The sequence below is a fragment of the Colletotrichum phormii genome (assembly GCF_030913505.1).
Source record: "Colletotrichum phormii strain CBS 102054 chromosome Unknown BDP81scaffold_2, whole genome shotgun sequence".
In the NCBI taxonomy this organism is placed as follows: Eukaryota; Fungi; Ascomycota; class Sordariomycetes; order Glomerellales; family Glomerellaceae; genus Colletotrichum; species Colletotrichum phormii.
This window is the reverse complement of record NW_026851444.1, coordinates 954,707-975,855: the sequence shown is the minus strand read 5'-3', so window position 1 is coordinate 975,855 and position 21,149 is coordinate 954,707. Positions and strand designations below refer to the sequence as shown.

General features: G+C 52.9%; 6 protein-coding genes across 6 annotated transcripts; 3 read left to right on the top strand and 3 right to left on the bottom strand.

Moving 5' to 3' along the window:
• Positions 1-156: 156 nt before the first annotated feature.
• BDP81DRAFT_389492 (replication factor-a protein 1) lies at positions 157-2,160 on the bottom strand (the record flags this gene model as incomplete). Its single annotated transcript, XM_060587266.1, has 4 exons — positions 157-253; positions 306-1,742; positions 1,807-2,061; positions 2,123-2,160. The coding sequence occupies 4 exons, from the start codon at positions 2,158-2,160 to the stop codon at positions 157-159; spliced, it is 1,827 nt and encodes a 608-aa protein (XP_060450420.1).
• A 549-nt stretch (positions 2,161-2,709) lies between these two features.
• BDP81DRAFT_445221 (dienelactone hydrolase) lies at positions 2,710-3,918 on the top strand (the record flags this gene model as incomplete). Its single annotated transcript, XM_060591926.1, has 4 exons — positions 2,710-2,899; positions 2,957-3,006; positions 3,075-3,765; positions 3,824-3,918. The coding sequence occupies 4 exons, from the start codon at positions 2,710-2,712 to the stop codon at positions 3,916-3,918; spliced, it is 1,026 nt and encodes a 341-aa protein (XP_060450419.1).
• Positions 3,919-4,052: 134 nt separating this feature from the next.
• Positions 4,053-5,952, bottom strand: BDP81DRAFT_82308 (uncharacterized protein). The gene is made up of 7 exons (XM_060596337.1): positions 5,730-5,952; positions 5,511-5,646; positions 5,256-5,437; positions 5,153-5,189; positions 5,027-5,094; positions 4,573-4,958; positions 4,053-4,507 (listed from the first exon to the last, which is right to left on the bottom strand). The coding sequence occupies exons 1-7, from the start codon at positions 5,820-5,822 to the stop codon at positions 4,096-4,098; spliced, it is 1,314 nt and encodes a 437-aa protein (XP_060450418.1). The 5' UTR covers positions 5,823-5,952; the 3' UTR covers positions 4,053-4,095.
• Positions 5,953-7,013: 1,061 nt separating this feature from the next.
• Positions 7,014-8,167, bottom strand: BDP81DRAFT_389489 (zinc-binding dehydrogenase; the record flags this gene model as incomplete). The annotated part of the gene is made up of 3 exons (XM_060587265.1): positions 7,014-7,634; positions 7,707-8,068; positions 8,143-8,167. The coding sequence occupies 3 exons, from the start codon at positions 8,165-8,167 to the stop codon at positions 7,014-7,016; spliced, it is 1,008 nt and encodes a 335-aa protein (XP_060450417.1).
• A 5,900-nt stretch (positions 8,168-14,067) lies between these two features.
• BDP81DRAFT_445218 (uncharacterized protein) lies at positions 14,068-14,656 on the top strand (the record flags this gene model as incomplete). The annotated part of the gene is made up of 2 exons (XM_060591925.1): positions 14,068-14,223; positions 14,384-14,656. The coding sequence occupies 2 exons, from the start codon at positions 14,068-14,070 to the stop codon at positions 14,654-14,656; spliced, it is 429 nt and encodes a 142-aa protein (XP_060450416.1).
• A 3,397-nt stretch (positions 14,657-18,053) lies between these two features.
• Positions 18,054-20,810, top strand: BDP81DRAFT_415565 (AMP-binding enzyme). Its single transcript, XM_060589467.1, has 4 exons — positions 18,054-18,687; positions 18,751-19,280; positions 19,336-20,077; positions 20,151-20,810. The coding sequence occupies exons 1-4, from the start codon at positions 18,306-18,308 to the stop codon at positions 20,591-20,593; spliced, it is 2,097 nt and encodes a 698-aa protein (XP_060450415.1). The 5' UTR covers positions 18,054-18,305; the 3' UTR covers positions 20,594-20,810.
• Positions 20,811-21,149: the final 339 nt, after the last annotated feature.

Below are 21,149 nucleotides of genomic sequence, written 5' to 3'. Positions count from 1 at the left end.
TCGATTGACACCATGTGTTCGCGGTCCTTTGCCTCGTAGCTCGTCAAATTTTTGATCACCAGTGTCTCCCTTCTAAGTAGGATTCTTCACGCAGATGCGTGGGCTTGTCTTTCCATCGTAAAATACACATACATCGGTCTCCCCTTTCAAGCATCTTTACGAGCTGATACCAAACTGCTTAATGAGATCCGCAAGCTTAGCTCCCTCAGCCTTGTAGTCGATTTGTCCTGCGCTCAAGACCTGGTAGCGTACCCTGAAAAATGTTAGTATGTTGAAAGTCAGCTGCGGGGAAGGGGTGATCGTACCTCTGAGCTTCACCAAATGTGTCCATCTTCGCACGGCATCGGAAGTTCAGCTTGGTGCAGTTCGCTTGCTCGAACGGCTGTGCCATCTTCGTTTCATCCTCCTCACGCAAAGCCATCAGATCATCTGCCGACATGCCCATGATAACACGACCGACATCGTCGAAGCAGCTGAGCCACAGCTGATTGGTGTGATCGCACACATTGATGGACATGATGTACCGATACTCGGGCTTCGGGTGTGCAACATCACACTTCTCGCAGCGCCATGTGCCGTCACCCATATCAGTCACCTTCTTGTTGCAGCCTTCGTTGCTACATGCGGGATACGCGAAGTTCTCCTGCTTGATGTAGACGATGGTAGCCTTGAGGTTGAAGTAGTCTTGGTTCTCCATACCCAAGTTCTCCTCCTTCACCTGAAGAATGGACTTGTCCTGGTCCTTGCGACCCGTGGCATTGCCCATGCTGGCCATGTTGTTGTGGCTGCTGAACGTGTCATTGCGACCAGATGAGTCGTACCAGCCCTTCAAGCGGTGGGCATCGGGGATATCGGGGTCAATGGACATGGTGCCGGAAGAGAGCAAGCTGAGACTACGACCACCAAAGTCAGACACCTTAGTGCCCTTGAAGGCCACCACAGACTCGGGCTTGGCGTCAAAGTTAGTAGCGCTCTTGCCCCAGATAGTGACGCGAACTGAGTAATTCGTGTCGTCGACCAGGGTGAGCTCGCGCTTCTCGTAAGGCTTGCCAGTGGACTTGGAGACGATTTGGGACACCTCAGCAACCTCCTTCAAAACGCCAATGACGTCAACGGTAGCATCCTTCTCGACCTCCTGAAGCTCTTGAATGTTGCAGAAGTTGAACCGCACCTGCGGCACACTGCTCTGGTCTTCTGCCTTCTCAATCTGGGTATCACGCTCGAAGGTGAGCTCGTAGTCGTTCGGAAGGTTTGTGAACTGCTTCTTGGCAAGCTGAACCTTGCAAGGGTTGGAGATGTAGTAGACACCTCCCTCCTGAAGCAGATCGTAATACTGGTCACACTGGTCGTTGAAACCGGTCGCCTTGATCTCGCCACTCTCGTCCAGCAGGTTGACACTGAACAACTTGCCCTCGCCACTAGGCTTGTGCCATGTCCGGATGTCTGACTTTTGCGTGACGCGAGCCTTGATGGTCCACTTGTGGGCGTATGGAGAAAGGGCTTCGATAGGGTAGATGTTGTTGCTTCCGTGCTGAACGGTTGCACCTCCAGCAGAGCGCGTGGGTATCGATTGAGGCTTTGGTGTGGGCTTTGTCTCCTCCTGCTTGACACCGTAAAAGTTCTGTCCGCCGATGGTCGTGTTTGCTGCTGCGGGCGGCTTCGCTTCGAAGGCTTGGGGCTCGCCGAGCTTGTCTGGTGTGCCGAACTGCTCGACAACCTCGAGACCAAGGATAATCAGAATGCTAGTCAGAGGTTAGATCATGTTTCTCGAATAGCCCAACAAGGAGGAAGCAATGAACCACGTACTTCTTCCCCTTCACGGAGTTCGCTTGGTACTGAGTAATCCGCACGATGCAGTTTCTGACCAGCTTGTTGTCATGAACAACGTGGTTGACCTGGGTGGCCAACATGCACTGAACATAGTTGCTCACATCGCTGAGAACAATACGGTATCTCTCAGCGTTGCCTCCTGCTTGTGCGGCCAAAGGCTTGATCTGCAGACATTGGAGAACGGGGACCGGGAATTTCGTGTTGGCACCTTCGGGGTCGTTGAAGATGGCGCTGCAAGCGCTCAGTCAGTACGGAAAGGGTGAAAAGGGCAGTACATTGTGAGATGACTTACTCCAAGGCTCCCTTCGTAATCTTTGATTCGACATCCATCTTGAAGTTGGTCGAAGATGTAGTATCGTGTGCAAGTTTGTTGGTTGAGGATGGGAAGGATTTGGGGGGGGGTTGAGGCAAGTTCTTCGCGAGATGGGGGAAGAAAGCGCGTCGACGCGTTTAATGGCTTTTGGCGGGGTTCTTCCCTTCCGTTAGGTAAGCTGGTAATTAATTAGTCCCTGCTCTTTCTCACATGCCCGCTGGTGGCCTGTTGCCTGTGTCGTCTGGTTTCAGTGTGGGGAAAGATCAAAGTCCGGTACGTACCTCACTTTAGGTGGCAGCAACTTCACGCGGGGCAGCTACAAGCATCAAGCTGAGACGTCATCCCTGGTGGTGTTACGAGCTATGTACACGTGCTCAGTCCAGACTTGATCCAAAGTTGCGCCAAGGGAGACAGACTTCTAGTTTGACAGTGCACATCGCATTTCCGTGAGCTTACATCAACGTCGCAACATCTCCCTGACACTATTTTCGAGCTTCCTCTCCCAAAAAACCGTTCGCCTCCCACTGCAGTGCTCCGCACAAATACCCATACCCCCGCTCAACAAGATGACCCAAATCGAGCCCGACATTGCGACGAAAGCTCCCGAGAGCGACGCCGCCGAGACGATCACCGTCACCGAGCCCGTCACCGAGAGCACTTCTGCTGCCGATACCCCGGCTCAATCCACCAGCCCTACGACGACTACGGGAGGTGCTGGAGAGCACAGCGAACACTGCGTGTCCGACAGGCCCACTCGTGAGCTCTCCCGCTGGGCCTCTATTGTCCTTTGCGCGCAAGACTGACTCGACACAGCCTCCGGCCAGTCCTCGACAGGCGAGATCATCAAGATCAACGATGTCGATGTGAGTAGATTACCTGCTTTGCAACTACGAGCACATTGTAACCACGGCCAACGACTAACCAACTCAAGGTCTACATCTCAAAACCCGCCGACTACCCTCATGCGCCAGCCAGGCTCCTCCTCCTCCTAACGGGAGGCACGGGTCTCAAGTCTACAAACAACCAGCTCCAAGCCGATAAATTCGCCAGTGAGGGCTACGTGGTGGTCATGCCCGATCTCTTCAATGGTGATGCGGCGCCCAACTCGTCGACCATCGACAGCAGCGAGGACACCGGATCGTTCCTGGACACTTTCAAGATGAAGATCGTTGAGACGGCCAAGAGCTTCCAAATTGATATGTGGCTGGCACGACACACAGAGGAGAAGGTTCTGCCGATTCTCTACAAGGTCATTGAAGGTTCGAAGGAGAAGTTCGCCGATGCGGTGAAGAACGGCGACGGCATCTACGCTGTCGGCTACTGCATTGGAGGACGCTATATCCTACACTTGGGCTCAGACAAGAAGGTCGCGACGGGAGGTCAAGGACTTGCTGACGCCGAGGCCGGCGAAGTCAAGACTGGTCCCTTTATCAAGGTTGGCGCGATAGCACACGGTGCTTCTGTCACCCCTGATGACTTCACGGGCGTCAAAGTCCCCATCTCTCTTGTCTGCGTTGAGAATGATCCTCTGTTCCCTGAGGAGGTCAGGACACATGGCGAGGACGTCATGTCAAAGGCAAACCTCGAACACGAAGTTCAGGTCTACCCTGGCGTGCCGCATGGTAAGGCCCAAAATCTACCCATGAAAGACTTTGATCGAATTCTAATGTCCTCCGCCAGGTTTCGCTGTTGTTGGCGAATATCAGGATGCAGCCATCAAGGATGCTCAGACTACCGCCTACGATCAAATGTTGAAGTGGATCAAGGAACACTGAGAATAGGGAAGACCGTCCTCGTATGCTTTTTATGGCCCTTGCTTCTGTTATGGTCGTTCATCTTGCGACCTTTGATGATATCAGTGTTTTAAAGGAACTTTTCTTACGACCCAAGGGGATATTATTATATCAATACTACAAGCTCCCCGACAACCCCCTCCCTGCGTGGCAATGATGTTACATCAAGTCTAAGTCTTTTCTTGCTGTCTCCACATCGCTCGTAAAGCTCGAATTCCTCCTCCCGGAATTAATGGCGGTAGTAGAGCTGTAACTGCTCTTGTCTGTTGGCGCTGATCGGGCGGCCGAAGAGTTCACTGCCACCCGCATCTCGAGCGATTGGTCTTGGAAGACACTCTGTGACCCCGAATTTGTGCTACGCGTCCTGTTCATAAGGCTCGCTGACGCATCCTTGATTTGCCGACCAGCCTCTCGCACGATCTGTCGCGCATTTGGCATGCAGGCGACCACTACACCAGTGCAGATCTCAATGGCAGACCAGATAGTTGTGCCTCGCGCATCGGCTGTCGCATTTGCGGATGTCGCAAATGTCATCAAGCTGTGAAGTCGGACGATGCTAACTACCGTGAGGCTGTTCCCGTGTTAGTGTTTGCAATAAAGGAATCGTGAGACTACAGGAATCGGGAGGCTACTCACAAGATACCGACGCTGAACATCGCAATAATTCCCAGTTTCTTTTTCATCTTAAGGTTCAGTTTGTAGAGTTGTGTCAGGGGCAAGATAAGCATCCAGACATCGAGCGCGATGTTCATGCCGCCATGGGCCAAGCCCATTTTGTTGAGGTCGAGAATGACACCGCGGGGATCCTTGTCACGCCAGCCCTCCCAGACAAGCCATGTAGGCTGTCTTTGGATGAAGCTGAAGACGATGAAGATGAAGCCGACGAAGAGGTCGTAGGCTAGCGTCCACCAGACTGCGATTCTAAACTTCTTTTCTGGGAAGATGCGAAGGAAGAACAGCAGGATGGATGCCTTGACGATGGCGAGGACAAAGATGTAGAGTGTTTGGACCATGAGAAGGTACTGCAAGGCGTTAGTGAGTCGTTGGGGAAAAAACCGTAGAGGAGTCAGTCTATAGCAGTAGTACTAACTCTGAGAAAGGTAGTAATCTGGTAGTCGTGGAGAACCCAGATATCAAGTCCCAGGCCTTGTGGGATCACTGCAGGACCACGTTAGCTATCGATTTATGTGATGGGCTCTCTAGGAAGTTGACTTACTGTACTGAATCAGAACTATGAAAGGAATCAAGGCGGCCTAGCCAGGGTTGTTAGTCAACATCAGACAGAAACTGGAGGTCATTTGTAGATGTGGTATACTCACGAACGCAACTACCATTAGACTATCATCAGCTCCCCATGGAGAGTACTTCATGGCTTTGACAGTAATTCGACATGCGAAGAAGGCGGCCGCGAAAATGAACATGCCAAGACTGGTCGCCCTCGACTCGTTGCGATAGTCTGACAGAGGGAATCCACATGCTGTTCTTGTGATATTGACAAAGGCTATAAATTGAGAACCCGGTTAGATCACTGGCAATCTTGACAACAAGATGGATAGAAAAATCAATGCACTTACTCAGGGACTCAACTACGCTGCATCCTTGTTGCACACAACCCCCGACAAAGTTGTTGAAGCCTTCATCGACACACAGCTCCGCCTGTGACTGATTGGCAAATGCAGGCTGGCTCATTGCCTGGAACAGGCATTTCGTCTAAACTCACTTGTTAGCTCCTCCTCCGACGGGTAACGCGAAAACCTTATTCGACTAGAAGAATGAGAAGATGTGACACTTACAGAGCACTGTGGAGCATCAGCCAACGACTGCGCGCCAGCGAGCCTCAAGAGGCACGAAGCTCCAATGGCGACGATGAATCGCAGAGTCAACATTGCGGGACTCGTCTGACAGCGAAACAAACAAACAGCAAGCAGTGACCGAAAAGAGAGGGAGACCCGGTGGGAGATACGCCAGAAAGGGAGGGCCCCCAAGTCAACTTATTGCCCTTCTTGTTGTGTTGATGACGGAATCGGTACCCAGGAGGCCTAGCCCAGCGCCATCTCCAACTTCTGCGATTTGCAAGGCGATCTCGGGAGACGGGTACGCCAAAGACGGCGTTGGTACTCCGTATAGGTTTTCCCCCTCCTTTGAACTATTGATCCTGTCTACTGTTCCCCCCTGCTTTTGGTCGTACGTTTGCGGCGTAGAGCTTATCGCCATCGTCTGTCCCCAATCGTTTCACAGTTTCAGCCCCCAAAAAGAAGATATCCATTCTGTAGAAATTCCAGAGCTTCTGACGCAAGGCACGATTGGTAGAATGCTTGTGAAAATCAGCTTGGGAAAAAGGCGGTGCTTCAAAGGAAGAGAGCAGCAGCCCGCTCTCGCCACGTCTTGGAATGTCTCGAGAAATTGCGTTGCGTCCGCAACCAGTTAGGATCCCGCTAAAGATTGAAGGAAAAAGAAACCATCCAATATCATACCAGAGAGACCTCGACTCCCCCCAGCCCGCGGATCCTCTTCCGGACCACTGGTCAAAAGCCAAGCTCGCCGCGAGCGGTCAGCCTCCTTTGAACTCTAATCATCCCGGATCGCTCTCGCCCCATGCCAAGCTCTCCCAGGAGCTCACAAAGAGAACAGCTAGTCGGGGCCTTGCAAAAGCCGGTAGAGGATGAGCAGAAAAAAATCCCATGGACATTCCTCCAATGAGCGAACGATGCTCGTCATTGCGGATGGGTACCTAGTCATCCGCGTCATGGTCAACTGGAATGCGATGAACCCAGTCAGCCACGGGTGGCGGAATCGGGTGAGGTTTTCTTTGTCCTGGGGACAGCCGATATACACGGCGTCGCGGGGCCTTGATAGCAGTCGGGTTGCCGTGGCCTTCTCGGTCCGCAGATCATGGTATCAAGGACTCCCGAATGCTGGAAATCAATAGCAATAGCAGACATACGCGAATGGTAATGCTGAAATCCCATGGCGCGGCATCACAGGCACGTTCAAACAGAGACTCTTTAGTCTAGCATAACCTATGCCGACTTGTTGATATTGGAGCCTGAAGCTAGGTTGTGATCTGCAAACACCCTCTAAGAAATGGTGCAGATGATCTTTCCCGAGTTCTTGTTCGCCTCCAAGTGCGCGTGAGCCTCCTGTATCTTCTCCCACGGAAGCACCGTATCAATCACAACCTTGAGCTTCCCCGTCTTAAAGTGCGGCACATACTCCTCCAACCGATCCCTCAGCTTACCCTGATACTCAACGTCCCTGCTCCGCAACGTGCTGCCCTCGAGCCTGATCCGCTTGTACAGCAGGGGCCCAATGTTGGCCCCCTCAATGTTGGGCCCGCCCAGCAGGCCGAGCAAAACGACGCGCGCGTCCCGCGCCGCGACGTCGAGGTTCTTTTGGAAGTAGCCGCCTCCGACAAAGTCGACAATCACGTCCACGCCCTTGCCGCCCGTCGCCTCCTTGATCTTCTCGGCCCAGTCGACCTCCTTGTAGTTGAAGGCCGCCGTGGCGCCGAGTTCGTTGACGACAAAGTCGCACTTCTCGTTGGACCCGGCCGTCGCGTAGACGGCGGACGCACCCGCGTCCTTGGCCAGCTGGATGCCCGCAATGGAGACGCCAGAGGCGCCGGCGTGCCAGAGGACGGATTTGCCCTGTGAGAACTCGCCTACCAGGAACAGGGCTTGCGTGGCGGTGATCCAGGTCTAGTTTTACTCATGGTCAGTATTTGCAACTGCCGTTGGAGGTGTATAAAAAGATGATTGAATATGCATTACCTCTGGAACACCAGCGGCCTGCTCCCAGGACAGGAAATCGGGCTTGTGCAGCAGCATCTTGCTGTTGACGGCAATGTACTCGGCATATGCGCCACCGTACGCGAGGCCAAAGACCTCATCTCCAGCCTTGAAATTGCCGTGGTCGCCCGCGCCAAAGGATTCGATAGTCCCGCTGAACTCGACTCCCAGGGTCTTGGGCGCCTGGGGCGGGAGCGGGTAGTTGCCAAGACGTTGGATCTGGTCCATGCGGTTGATGCCAAAGGCCTTGATCTTGATCAGGGCCTCACCTTCGCCCGCCGTGGGCTTTGGCGTGTCGGCATTGATGAAGAGGTTTTCCTTGGGACCTTTGCCATCCTTGATGTCTGTATTTTTGTGTATTTGTAAGCCAACTGTGTTCCTTGGGTTGTACGTTGGGAAAGGGCATGTTTTGACGAACCAACCGCTTTCATTGTTGAGGCCATTTTTTATGAAATTTCTGATCTCAAACTCAACTTTGCCAATCTGCACTTTAGAAGTTGAATTAGAAAGAATCTCTGAAATTTGCTAGTAGCTCGAAAAGATGAAGTCTCACCGAGGTCCCCGTTTGGTTCCCCTCAATGACGTGCATCCGGGCCCACTGACTAATCCACTCGGGAGCCTCCGTGCCGCTCCGTGGCCGGCTCCAATATTCCCGTGCCGCGTCCGCATGGTCTCCAACCACAGCTCCGGGACACGCTATTGTAGGTATCTGCCAATATCTAATGTGCACGGCCGCAAAATGGCAAAAATCATGTAGCTCTTTCCGGACCATGCCCAGGGTGCAAGACAGGAATCATCATGTCTGAAATACCAGCTTGCGGGCTTAGTTCAACATCGTTTTCAGTCGGTCCCCTTTACTAAGATTGGGGTTTCAATAAAGTGAACGCAGTGGTTGCTGGATGTTGAACGTTACCCGAGATATACAAGCTCGAATAGACCTGCATTGCTCTGATATACGCATTTCTGGGGTATTCTCTCCGTGTTGTGCAGGGTCTCATGAGGAGGTCACTTTGATGACGTTCCTCCTACCTGGTTGACTTCCTCGACTCTCCACACTGATATTTCAAATCATGCCAGTTCTAGAGATCCGAAACGCTCATGGCATCGTCCAACAGCAACAGCAGCAGCAAATCGTCGAGACATGTATCCAGCGTCTCTATCGGTCGCGCAGGATTGCGGGAAGAGGAGGGGAGAGTTCTACGAATCCCGCCGGTATATTTGACCATCGGGAATCCACACTTCTCACTACCTAGATAGTTTATGAACCCGGTGTATGTCTTGGAGCAAGAGTAAACATCAACCTTGAGATCGTGGCGCCGTCATGATGGTGACAGCAAGTGGTGGTGGGCTAGGATCATGTTGCATGGCCTCACAAGATACCGCGAGATGGCGCCAGCAACTGACACTTTTGAATATGTCCAAACTTACTTCGTCGAGGGCTGGGGAGCTCTTCAGGCGGCTTCAAACCAGGCCTTCCAGCGCCAAGGTCAAGCGATGACGCTCATACTCGACGCTCGCCCAATTCTTTCAAGATTTTTTTATTTTATTATTATTATTTTAGCTCTCCAAGTCATGCCATATTTGTGAAGCTTCTTCATTGGAGAAGGAAAATCGGCGGTGGGACAGCAGTATTCTTAATCCGCGCTTGGCGTCATCGGGCCTGCGAGCCGAATGATAATGGTGCTGTCTTCTGACCTGGTCACCGAGAAGAAGGCTCTTAGCCAGCACATGTCGATATACCACATACCAGGCTATTGACTGAGGTCAGATCGGGTTTTCCTAGCCACACAGTGGTTCTCCAGATCTTGACAGCTGGTCTATCTCGCGGGGAGCTGACGAAGCTAGTGTCGAAAGGCTGGCATGATCTAGATGGCATACCGATTATAAGACGGGATGCAAAGATGGTAACAGAAAGGCACTTGCTAGAGTAATCGCAAAGAAGCAGAAGAGTGGCGGTAGGTTGGCTGAGTCGGTTTGCTGGACCCGGACACGATGAAGTGGGCTGATTGATCCGTATCACACTTGGTTGATGATGTTATACGAGCCACTTGACTCCTGAGAACCTGGATATAACGATAAGCAGCAAGAGAACATAGAAGCTGCAGGTACGGATAGGTAACCCGTACGGAGTACAGTCGCAAGTCATCTCGTCACTTGTTATGTGAGATCGATTGGACGAAAGTGAGCCAAAGAGGAGGATGGAAGGACGAAGATCGGTCAATAGTCCCAATTGAGTTGATCAAAGTCTGTGTTGTGTGGAAATTAATTAATGGTCAGGGTGCGCTGTAATACCCCGGATTGGCCCAGATGGCCAGCCAGGTCGCTGCACAGGCCACCACACCACCGCAACCCGTGGGCCGCAGGCGGCCGGGAACATGTAGACCCGCAAAGCAATTTATAGCGTTGGAGGTGAAAGTGCCCGTCTAGACCAGAACGATCAAGCTCGCTAAACTGTGCTGGTAGTGGTACGGATACAGACCCAAGATCCCGCTGAATCGAACGAGGGGTTGATCGTAAAGTCGCTGCCACGAACAAGTCGGGCGAGTCAGGTGGTGACATCCCGGAACGAGCCAGATGAGCTCCTCGCCAGTGGTTAGAACCTTGGATGTGTTGAATTCCACGGCTGGCGGAGACATCTGTCGATGATAGAATGGATGCCATTATATGGATTCTCGGAGTGGATTCGTGGTATTCTCCTCCCAGCCGGAAGGTGAAATATACGAAAAGAAGAGTGAGGTGAGGCTGCGGAAAGACATTTGTCGTGTCACTATTTCATGACGGGGTTCTATCTGATGCAAGCGGATGCTGTTGAGGTCAGGTGCCTCTCGTCTTTCCGAAAAGCGATGTATCCATATAGATAAATATAACTTGTTGACGTCGTTCGGGGTCCGTGGAGAAGTTGGCCGCAGTTTCCACTCCACAACGGTGACAGACAATTATCAACGTTGATTTTCTCCGAGCGATTGACATAGCATGTCTCCGCTGTGCGCAAAGACTTGAACTCAAACGGCGAACACCGGTGCTTAGGGGGGGGACCTGTCGTAACGGAGGCCGGAGGGTGCTGGGTTACCCGGAGACCCTTTGGGGTGTGAGTGTGACCTCTTGATTCTCAAATGTCCCCTGCACCCGTGAGAGTCTGGCATGTGCGGGAAACCTGGAGGAACCCTGTCTTGCCCTGGCACGTCTTCGAATACCCAGTACTGCGAAGGGAACCAGCATGACACTGACCTCGTTGGATTTAGATGGGAGACCTGAAGTTTCTCTTTGCTTCAGGGCAGACAGATCTGAGGGTTCGCCATCCAATGTTTCGAGATGTTGGTCGTCGTCCAGTGTTTGAGTCCGAGAGCGCGACTCTCAGGCGAACTGTGGCTAAAAATGGAGCCTTCATCCGATGGGCGATCCGTCCGGTGTTCTCAACGGCGGCGGGTAGGTAGTTCTTGGGGATTCCTGGGAAAAACATTCCTTCGACTTGTTTCCTCGGTCAGAAGAAAAGGATATCCGTATCATGCATCACTGACAAGTGGCAACTGACTAGAACGGGCAAGAAGCTACATGAGGTACATATGGCAAGAAGAAATGCATGACGGGCAGCAAAGGAAATTAGCGCAAAAGAAAGAAGGAACACATTTCTAGATTCTGATGGCTCGTCATTGCCAGGCTTGGCATTCCATTCGAGCCCATGACCTTGAGTCGGTTGCGGCATGTTTTCCCGGTTCGCAACTGCCCACTTGGCAGGTGAGGTCGAAGTTGGAACCCGCAGGGCCCGAACGCCTTCCACGATTCCCCAAGAAAAGGAAGGTACTCCGTACGGAGTACAGATACGGAGTTCCATCTCGAGGAATTGAGGCTGGCAATAGCAGCCAGCTCCTTCTCACCTAAACAGGCGGTCTAACTATGGGTCTTCTATCAAGTAGGCCAACCAAACCTCATGAACGCCCAATTTCCCCCGAGATTCCCCCGTCGCCGCCCTATCTTTTCCCTCTTCATTGTCCTAGGTAGTCACAACATCACCAGTTTGATCTCCCCTCCCTTCTCTTCATACCAGCTATCACAGCTCCTGCAAAGCCATGACAACGGCAGCTGTACTTCGTGCGGGGTACGGGAACGATAGCGAACTCACGAATACATCTCTTCGTTCCCTCGTACGCTGCAGGGCATGGGGGCGAAGCTGGCAACCCTGCCTCGACGTCGAGGCCAGCCATTATCTACGAGAACACCTCCGTGCAGTGTAGACGATTGTCTCATCGAAGGTTTCACGCCGTGTGAACAGACAAAGCTCGTGGCTTGCTGCCCGCCTGAGAACAACCAAATGGGTCGCGAAACCAACGTTGGACAGGCTCGCGGCAGTCTTAAGCATGTTCGTCTATCGGAAAAGACGCAAGCCACAGCTTTCGATACGGCCCCGTCAGCCGCCCCGAAAGACGTTCTATGGAAGAAGATTCGTTGCTGGTATCTCATGTTAGTCCCGGCTACTTTATTTTTTGTCGCTGTGGGATCAGGCCGTCAGCTGGGAGTCTGGAACAGTCAACCGGTCTCCGCACCCGAGGCGGGCTTTGGCAACTACTTGGACGTTGCATGGTACCTGCATTAGCGCAAGGTTTTGTTCCTGAATCCTGACTTGATTCGCACACTACGGATACACAGTACTTGACACTGGTCAGTCAGCCGTCAGCACCGGCTGCCGCGGCCACAGGTGACTTGGCAGACACATCTGAATGCATGTCGCGTTCGCTCAACTAATGCGGAGATCACGACAGGGGCCTGATAGAGCGAGCGTCTTACAATCAAATGAAAGATACGACTGTCGCTGGCAATGATGGCCGACGGAGGGCAGCCTGGAATTTCGGATCACGGCTGCGCGTCAAGCAAAGACTCCCTCCCCGCCTTTGAGCAAGCATCTCAGCCCAGAAACGGTTGGCCAGTGTCATTGGATCTGCCAGCATGACAGGAGGAGCGATGCGTACGTGTACGGATATTTGTGCCTTGCCCAGCTGCTGGTTGGCGGTTGACCGACCCGCTGAAATTACTCAAGCTTACCTTGAGTCCTTGACTCTGTTTCTTGAGCTGGACTCGAGTCATCTCATCTCGCTCATCCGAACTCCTTGCAGATTCGGAGCGATCCAAAGCGTCGCGACCAGAATCAAGGACTGACGCCCACGCAAGGAGTCTTCAAAGGGTGCTGCCGAGCGACAGTGTGAAGCAAAACACAGACGATCAACGAACGATCTGTTCGAGCAAAGCAAGCGCTTGCCGGTCAATCACCTCGTGGCTCTATTCGTACTCTATCTTGCTACACCCAATAATGCCCGATTCTTAGTGGTGGTTTGGGTCCAAGTGGAGCAAAAGGTAAATGATTCCCACACCTCAATTCCCGCGCTCCAAGGTCTTTCCCCTTTGTGTGCATATTCTTACCATCCTCTTTCACACCCCCCTTTGATTTCATCCCATTTTCGATGGTACGTACCGCTCCAAGAGTCAACTTCTAGCCCAGTCTTTTCGACTTCTCTTTTGCTTTTCCCGTCTTCTCTGCGCAACCACACCACTCAACTTGTCAATTCTATTTCCCGCCCCCTGGGCCAAAGGGGAGTGAGTAGCCGCTTAGTCTGCCTGACCAATTCTGTATTGCCAAAGCCACCAGCAACAACGTGGGAAACGCAAAAAACGCATGAGCACACACACACACACACACCTGGTCTACCCCCTTTCCCGTCCGTCCACACAAATCATCCACAATGGTGTTTTCTTCGTGTTTACTCCCCTCGTTACCAAGAACCCGTTCGTCTAGCCCACTTCTAATTCGTCCCAAGTGAAATAAGCTGGTCAGTGAATAGCAAAAGGGAACAGGAACCAGCCCCCCTGTTCAGCCATGGATAGCGCCCATCTTAGCAGGGGACCGGGGGAAAGGCGGCGTGTGCTCTCTTTCGCCCTCCCAGTCCAGCTCCTCTTCTCATCTCCAGGGCCAGGAGATGCGATGCTCCACCTTCATGACCGGGCGAAGGTACCGTCCCTGACCCATCCCATTACCTTACCGCAAGGCAGGGTCCCATGGTAGCACAGGCACTCTCACAATCTACAGTCGACACTACTACGTAAGGTAGAGAGCCCAGTCAGTGTCCACCACCCCAGTTCCCATGTCGTGTTGCGCCCATCTCTGTATATAAGTTCATTTCCTCCAGGCCATCCCGTCTCTCGTTTCCCTTTCCCTCCTCACCCACACTCACTCATTCAGTACCGACCCAGACTTTTTAGTCGCTTTCACTCGTTAACCCAACCACCTAATCTTCAACTCGCAACTACAACTCTTTCGAGTCTTAATACCAAGTTCTCCTCAACAACCGTCAAAATGAAGTTCTCCGCTGCCGCCCTTGTGCTCGCCGCCGCCGGCGCCATGGCCCACAAGAACGTCACCTACGTCACCGAGGTCGTCTCTGCCTACACCACCTACTGCCCTGGTCCCACTGTCATCACCCACGCTGACAAGACCTACACCATCACCACGGTATGTCGAATTCGAGAGGTGGACGGGAGCAGCTCAAAGCGTTTCGGGGGGCCGCCGGCCAAGCGCCGGCCATCATCAGCCCCGGGAGACTCGGAGATGCCCCGACCTTTCACCTCTAAACAAAACCCGTCGATCTCAACACAAAGCTAATACGTTCCAGGCCACCACCCTGACCATCACTGACTGCCCTTGCACTGTCACCAAGCCCGTCATCACCTCCTCCATCGTCAAGTGCGAGAACTGCGCCGCCCCCACCAAGAACGGCACTCTCCCCGTCGCCACTCCCGCTCTCAGCAAGACCACCGTCGCCGGCACCGCTGCCATCACCCCTACCAAGCCCGTCTCGGTCCCTACCGCCGGTGCTGGCAAGGCCGCTGCCCTCTCTGGCGCCGGTCTGGCCGGTGTCCTCGGATTCGCTGCTTTCGTCCTCTAAATAAATATTCACGTCTCGCCATCCACGTCTCCCCCTACGATCTTTGACGTACGATAACATCTTAATTTTCGTGGGGAGCCTACGACACTTAATGACTGGAGCGCGGTTGTGAACCATTCGACAAGTAATCGACTGGATGGGAATTTTTATGGATGGGAGTTTTGGGAGTCTCCTTGGACAGTAGAACTTGGGAATGGTCCCCAAGACGACGGAGAAGGAAACGACACGCCCACAGAATACCCGGTACATTTTCTTGCCTGCATGGCGCCATGGAGTTTTCTACGATGGAACGTCCAAGCCATGCAGTAAAACCACACCTGTCAATACTGCAACTTCTTGTACTTGCTTTGCAAACAAACCTTCGCCCAATCACGGTTTTGTTTATGGCTCGGTACTCCCGTCAAATCGCCAATTGAGGATTATATCCGTGTGTGTGCGGTACAATACCATCCTCTTCATTTTCGAGAGGCTTAGAAAATGGGAATATAATGCGACCATGATAGGTTATCTTTTGCTGTCTCATTGCTCGCTGCAGAGTAACCTGTTTTGACCCAATTCACATCATATTCTCCTCTCGTCTAACGACTGAAAACTCGCCTTTGTGTGCATTACGCCCTACTGCCAAAGCCAATTGCCATGTAATGTATGTGAGCGTGAGACAAGTTCTAGCCGGTCACTCGGCCGTGACATCAAGCAAATGAAAAACAATGTAGGCGTATGCAATTTGTTTATTTCGTCGGAGAATTTCCAAAGGCATTGCCCACCTGCCCCCGGGAATACTACGATTTTGGTGCAAGATTCAACTACGAATACACGCTCCCGACAGTAGGCCATGCCTCGGGACCATTGTGGACGGGGCACCTAGTGTAAGAGCATTGTCACATTGTAAGAGGCTCGGTGAGTCTGAGTCTTTTCTTTGCAAAGAAACGGTTACAAAGGACGAAAATAGGTCCAAGACATGGAAAGGACGCCGGAATGGAATAGTCTAGCAATAGCGCGGAGCTTGATGGCGAGTCCCGACTCCCGAGGTTTGACGGATACGGATTCCGGTGAGAGAGAACACATCGGTCTCATTTCGCTAACGTTGGACAAGGCCATTCATCTTTGAAAGCTCCTCTGCGTGAGGAGGATTCTTGAGGTATGTCTTGGAAAGAAGGCGCAGTCCCGCATGCCTAGCACACTAATGTCCTGGGCGCCTCTGCTTAGGGCGTCTCCCTTTTTTTTTCTTCTCGTTTTACGCCGCAGCCGTGCCGCATTCCTTGTGCCTAGAGCGCATACGAGGAACAATTCTCTCTTGGGGGAGACGCGGCATGCCAGCCAGCCAAGAGGAGGGGGGCAATGTAATTACCACTTGGTAGTGTGAGTTCCCGAGGAGGAGCTGAGAGCTGCAGCCCGCCTGACAGACCGCCGTTCGGGGCTGAGATAATGTTCTGTCGTTGCATCCAGATCGATTAAGGTTGTTTTGTTGGTTTTTGTGTTGTTTACCTTACCGTGGAGAAGAACCTTATGGGAAATAGGGGGTTCGGAGGGGGCAGGCGTGGCGCTGCGCTGTACCTGCGTCTTGCAGCGTTTGGGCGCTACTGCAGCGGTGAAAGGTACGCCGGATTGGACGGGACTAGCGGTGCTTTGGCTGTGATGGAGGTGTGGGTCTTTTTCTCGCTGGGCACTTGTTGTTGAGCTGGAAATGGAACCGTACCGTTAGTATTCGTACCTAGTGCAGCTGGTAGGTGATTCCAGGCGCATGGTATCAGCTATACCACTTTAGATCACAATGAACAGAACGGTGAGCTGAAAAGAAAGGGTTTGGAATGTGGATGGGACGTATCTTTGAAGTACAAAAGCATTGTGAAGACATGAGGAATGTGAAAGCCCGACTCGAGTTGGAAGAAGCAGAGAGAGATTTTCGGGAAATATTCTCTATACGCATATATCTATATAGCAATATCTCTCTATAAGATTGTCAATTACCCAGGAGATGTGCATACCTTCATGGATACTAACACGGACGTAAGCGAAATTAACAACCCATCTGGGCCGCGGTGTGCCGATCACCATCAATCGAATTTCCACGAATGCATTAGAGCAACGGATTGTCGTCCAGGATTCTTCGGAGTGAAAAAAGAGGCATAAGGTCATTGGCAGCTGTCAGTTTGTCACTGAAGCTTGGCGCTGGGGAGGAAGTCTTCATAGGGTGGATGGGCAACCCATCCCTAAGGGCTGGGCCTTTCGGTTTCGTTTGCCCCGCTGCTCACTTCCTGTAAGGTACGCAGCAAGAGCGATTTTTCCTTCGACCTTGCGGATGGCCTTCCCCGATCTTTGTGTAGTGGGCGTGGAACTCGTTGACCCCGGTGGAAGCCGGCTGGACCGGAGCGGTTGTTGATGCCGTGCCGCTTGAAGCGGTGGCTCGAATATTCTGCGCGCGGTGACTCCCGCTCTCTACCGCGCAGATCTAGAAGTAAGTCAAGAGCTTTACGTTTAAGGCTCACGGGCAACTGCCTACCCGGACGTGTTTTCCGGAGCGAGCGAGTTGGACTTTCAAAAGTTTCAATATTGTACTGAGGTGGTTAGGTGAGGGCTTCGGAGAGCGTCGGCTTGTCTACCTAGTAGTCACGCTCTGTCACGACAAGAGTAGCTGCGAAGGCATGATTAGGGACCGAGTAACAGCGCGTTGCTGAAATGACTCTGTTTCTGCAGTTGGGTTGCTGCAATCCCGCAAGTCCTTGGGCTGTTCTAATTCACAGTCGCCTTTGACTTCGGGCTACTTTCGGGATTTTACAATTGGGCAAACTTGATTGCGCAGATAGAGCACGCCGGCGGCAAGTCTACGGGGCGGATGGGTCTTGCGGGGAGCCGGGTGGGACCATCGCCATCTCTGGGGAAATATCCGTAGTCTCAGTCACTTCACCTTCAAGACCATCTAGGAGAATTGATGAAGCAGCCCCTCACCTATAGAAAGTTCACCTGCTGCATAGTGAGACTAGATGAGAAATTGACGGAACTACCCAAGAAGACAATATCCATTAATGTCAATTGATACCTTTTTCTTCGTCGAGAGTGAGGGCTTCCTTGAGTCCGTCTATGTAGTAAACTAATTTCATCACTCCGAGCGACAATCGTTTCAGACAATCACTTGCCCAATCACCAAAGAATAAGAAAATGCAGCAAGATGCAGGCGGAATCAAGCAATCTGACACAGATCAAACCCCGTGGGGTCCCCGGCCGATGGAAGAAGCCAAGATCGGTTGGCGATGTCGGCGTGGTCGGCAATGACGGACGGTCCCCTTGCCCCGGGTCAACGGAATGCGGGGAAGCCCGCCTCCTCAACGGCAGCCCCAGGTCGAGCCAGCCAGCGCACCAAGGTCCAAGTGGGGAGAGGGCACGTCAGCTGCAGCAGCAAGGGTAGAGCTGTCTCGTATTTCAACACCGTCCCAACCTCCAAACTTCCAGCCGTCCGACTGTTTGAGAGAGAGCCGTAGCCGAGAGGACTCCTATAATCCCAACGGCAACTGTCTCGACGAGTTCACTGCAATTTTGAACCATTGTCATCTTTTGTCGTAATCTCACTAGTACTCCGTACACTTCATCTCATTCCCCGACGAAACACAATTACCACCCACCCAGCAACGCAAACACGCAAGCTACTGTAAATATGGATAACTTACACCCACAAGACGAAGTCTTGCGTCATTCCCTCGAAGACCCAGAATCCTTCTGGGCTCACCAGGCCGAACACCTGTACTGGCACAAGAAGCCCTCTTCAACACTGAAAGTCACCAAGAAGACGCTCAAGAGCGGCGTCACCCACGACTCTTGGGAGTGGTTCCCGGACGGTGAGATTTCGACCTGTTTCAACTGCGTAGACCGCCACATTCACGATGGCAGGGGTGACGCTCCGGCGATATACTACGACAGTCCCGTCACAAATACCAAGCAGACCCTCACGTACAAGCAGCTGCTCGACGAGGTCGAGGTCTTTGCCGGGGCGCTGAGGGAAGAGGGAGTGAAAAAGGGCGACGTCGTTTTGCTTTATAGTAAGCATTACTCCATGTGTCGGATAGCAAGTGTTTTCGATCCAAAGCTTACACTATAATTAGTGCCCATGATCCCCGCGGCATTAATAGGCATACTCGCCGTCAGTCGCCTAGGTGCAATTCACGCCGTTGTGTTTGGCGGATTTGCACCGGCCGCCCTCGCCCAGCGGATAGAGGCCTCTCAGCCCGTGGCCATCTTGACGGCGTCGTGTGGCATCGACGGTAACAAGCCGGCAATGAGCTATAAACCGCTCGTCGAGGAGGCCTGCCAAATTTCCAAGCATAAGCCCGAAAAGGTGGTCGTATGGCAGCGCGAGCAGATCCGGTGGAATCCCATCAAGAGGAACGACGGCGAGAGGAATTGGCAGAGCATCGTGAAGAGCTGTCGTGCGAGGGGCATCAGGGCTGAGTGCGTGCCCGTTAAGTCAACGGATCCGATCTACATCATCCACACGTCTGGTACGACGGGATCACCGAAGGGCGTGTTGAGGGATGCTGCTGGGCACGCTGTGGGGCTGCATCTTTCCATCAGTTACCTGTTCAACATTCACGGTCCGGGATGTGTTTCGTTCACAGCGTCAGATATTGGATGGGTACGTTCTATCAAGCTCCCATGACCAGTTCAGATTCTAACATCAAGGGATGTAGGTCGTAGGGCACAGTTACATCGTATATGCCCCCCTTTTCACGGGCGCCGCCACCGTCCTCTACGAAGGCAAACCTGTCGGCACACCAGACGCTTCAGCCTTTTGGCGCATCGTGGAAGAGTACAAGGTCAACACCATGTTCACGGCACCGACGGCGCTCCGCGCCATCAAGCGCGACGACCCCGAAAACAAGCTCTTCAAGCAGATTGGAGAGCGCGGCGGCCTCCGGGCGCTCAAGGGACTCTTCTTGGCGGGTGAGCGGTCCGAACCGGCAATCATCACCATGTACCAGGAGCTTCTCGAAACCTACGGCGCAGTCGATGCCCACGTCGTGGACAACTGGTGGTCGACGGAAGCCGGGTCGCCCATCACAGGACGGGCTCTCGTGCCTCATGCCGGGAAAGACCGGGGTACGGATGTTCGTGGTCATCCTCCTCCCAATATCAAGCCGGGCAGCGCCGGAAAGGCCATGCCTGGCTTCGATGTCCGCATCGTAGACGATAACGGCAAGGAACTTCCGAGGGGCACCATGGGAAACATCGTCCTCGGGTTGCCACTTGCCCCGACGGCTTTTAGAACACTGTGGCAAGATGAAGAGCGGTTTTACAAAGGCTATCTCAAGCGTTTCGACGGGAAGTGGCTGGATACGGGGGATGCGGGCTACATTGACGTCGAGGGCTACGTCAACGTCATGTCCCGCAACGACGACGTACTCAACGTCAGCGCCCATCGTCTGTCAAGTGGTAAGTAGGATTCTTATCCTTTTTGTTCTCTCCGTACAGGCATAAAACCCCTAAGCTGACAACGAGAAAACAGGCGGCCTCGAACAAGCCATCACATCCCACCCCCTCGTCGCAGAAGCCTGCGTGGTGGGCATCCCAGATGCGCTCAAGGGCCAGCTCCCCTTCGCCTTCATCACGCTCTCGACTCCCGAGCACCCGACCTCTGCGGTGCCCGACGCGAAGCTCGCCGACGAGATCAACGCGCTCGTGCGGTCGCAGGTCGGCGCCATCGCCACGCTGGGCGGGCTCATACAGGGCAAGGGGATGATTCCCAAGACGCGCAGTGGTAAGACGCTGCGACGCGTCCTGAGAGAGCTGTTGGAGAACGCGGTGCACCAGGAGTTTGAAAAGGAGGTGCAGGTGCCGAGTACGGTCGAGGACGCGGGCGCGGTGGATGTTGCGAGGGAGAAGGTGAGGGAGTATTGGGAGGTGAGGGGGGATGGGCATAAGAGTACGGAGGCTAGAGCGAAGTTGTAGATGTTTGGATTTATAACGCATGATGGAAGAGCCTAATCTACACGTACCTTTGTCAATTCATGCGCTCTCTGGAGTTGATTATCACACATCTAGACATGCTACACATCACATGCTATTATACACTGATGAAGGGTAATTACGTACAGAGATATCCGCAAAGTGCGAGTTTTTCTACGCACGTATGTGTCGAGAAAAGAAATAAACAGCAAATAAATGCTCCACACAAGACACTCTGCAATACCACCAGGCATGTTGCGATTGATATCATGAGAGCAGGACAAAGTTAAAGTAAAAGCCATCACATGATTCCAGAGGACTCGATGATGGAACAAAGAGACGCTGTATCCTCCAATGCTGGTAGACGTGAACTGGAGCTACCCCATGGGTAATGTTTCTGCATGCCTTTACGTTACGATGGGCATGTTCCTGTTACCGAATCAAGCCGCTGATGGATCTGAACTGCGCTCACTCATATCGTATATCAAATACAGACATTCACGAGTTTCGTACCCCCGAGTAAGTTGCCGATTTACAAGAATAGCAGTTGGCTTAGTCT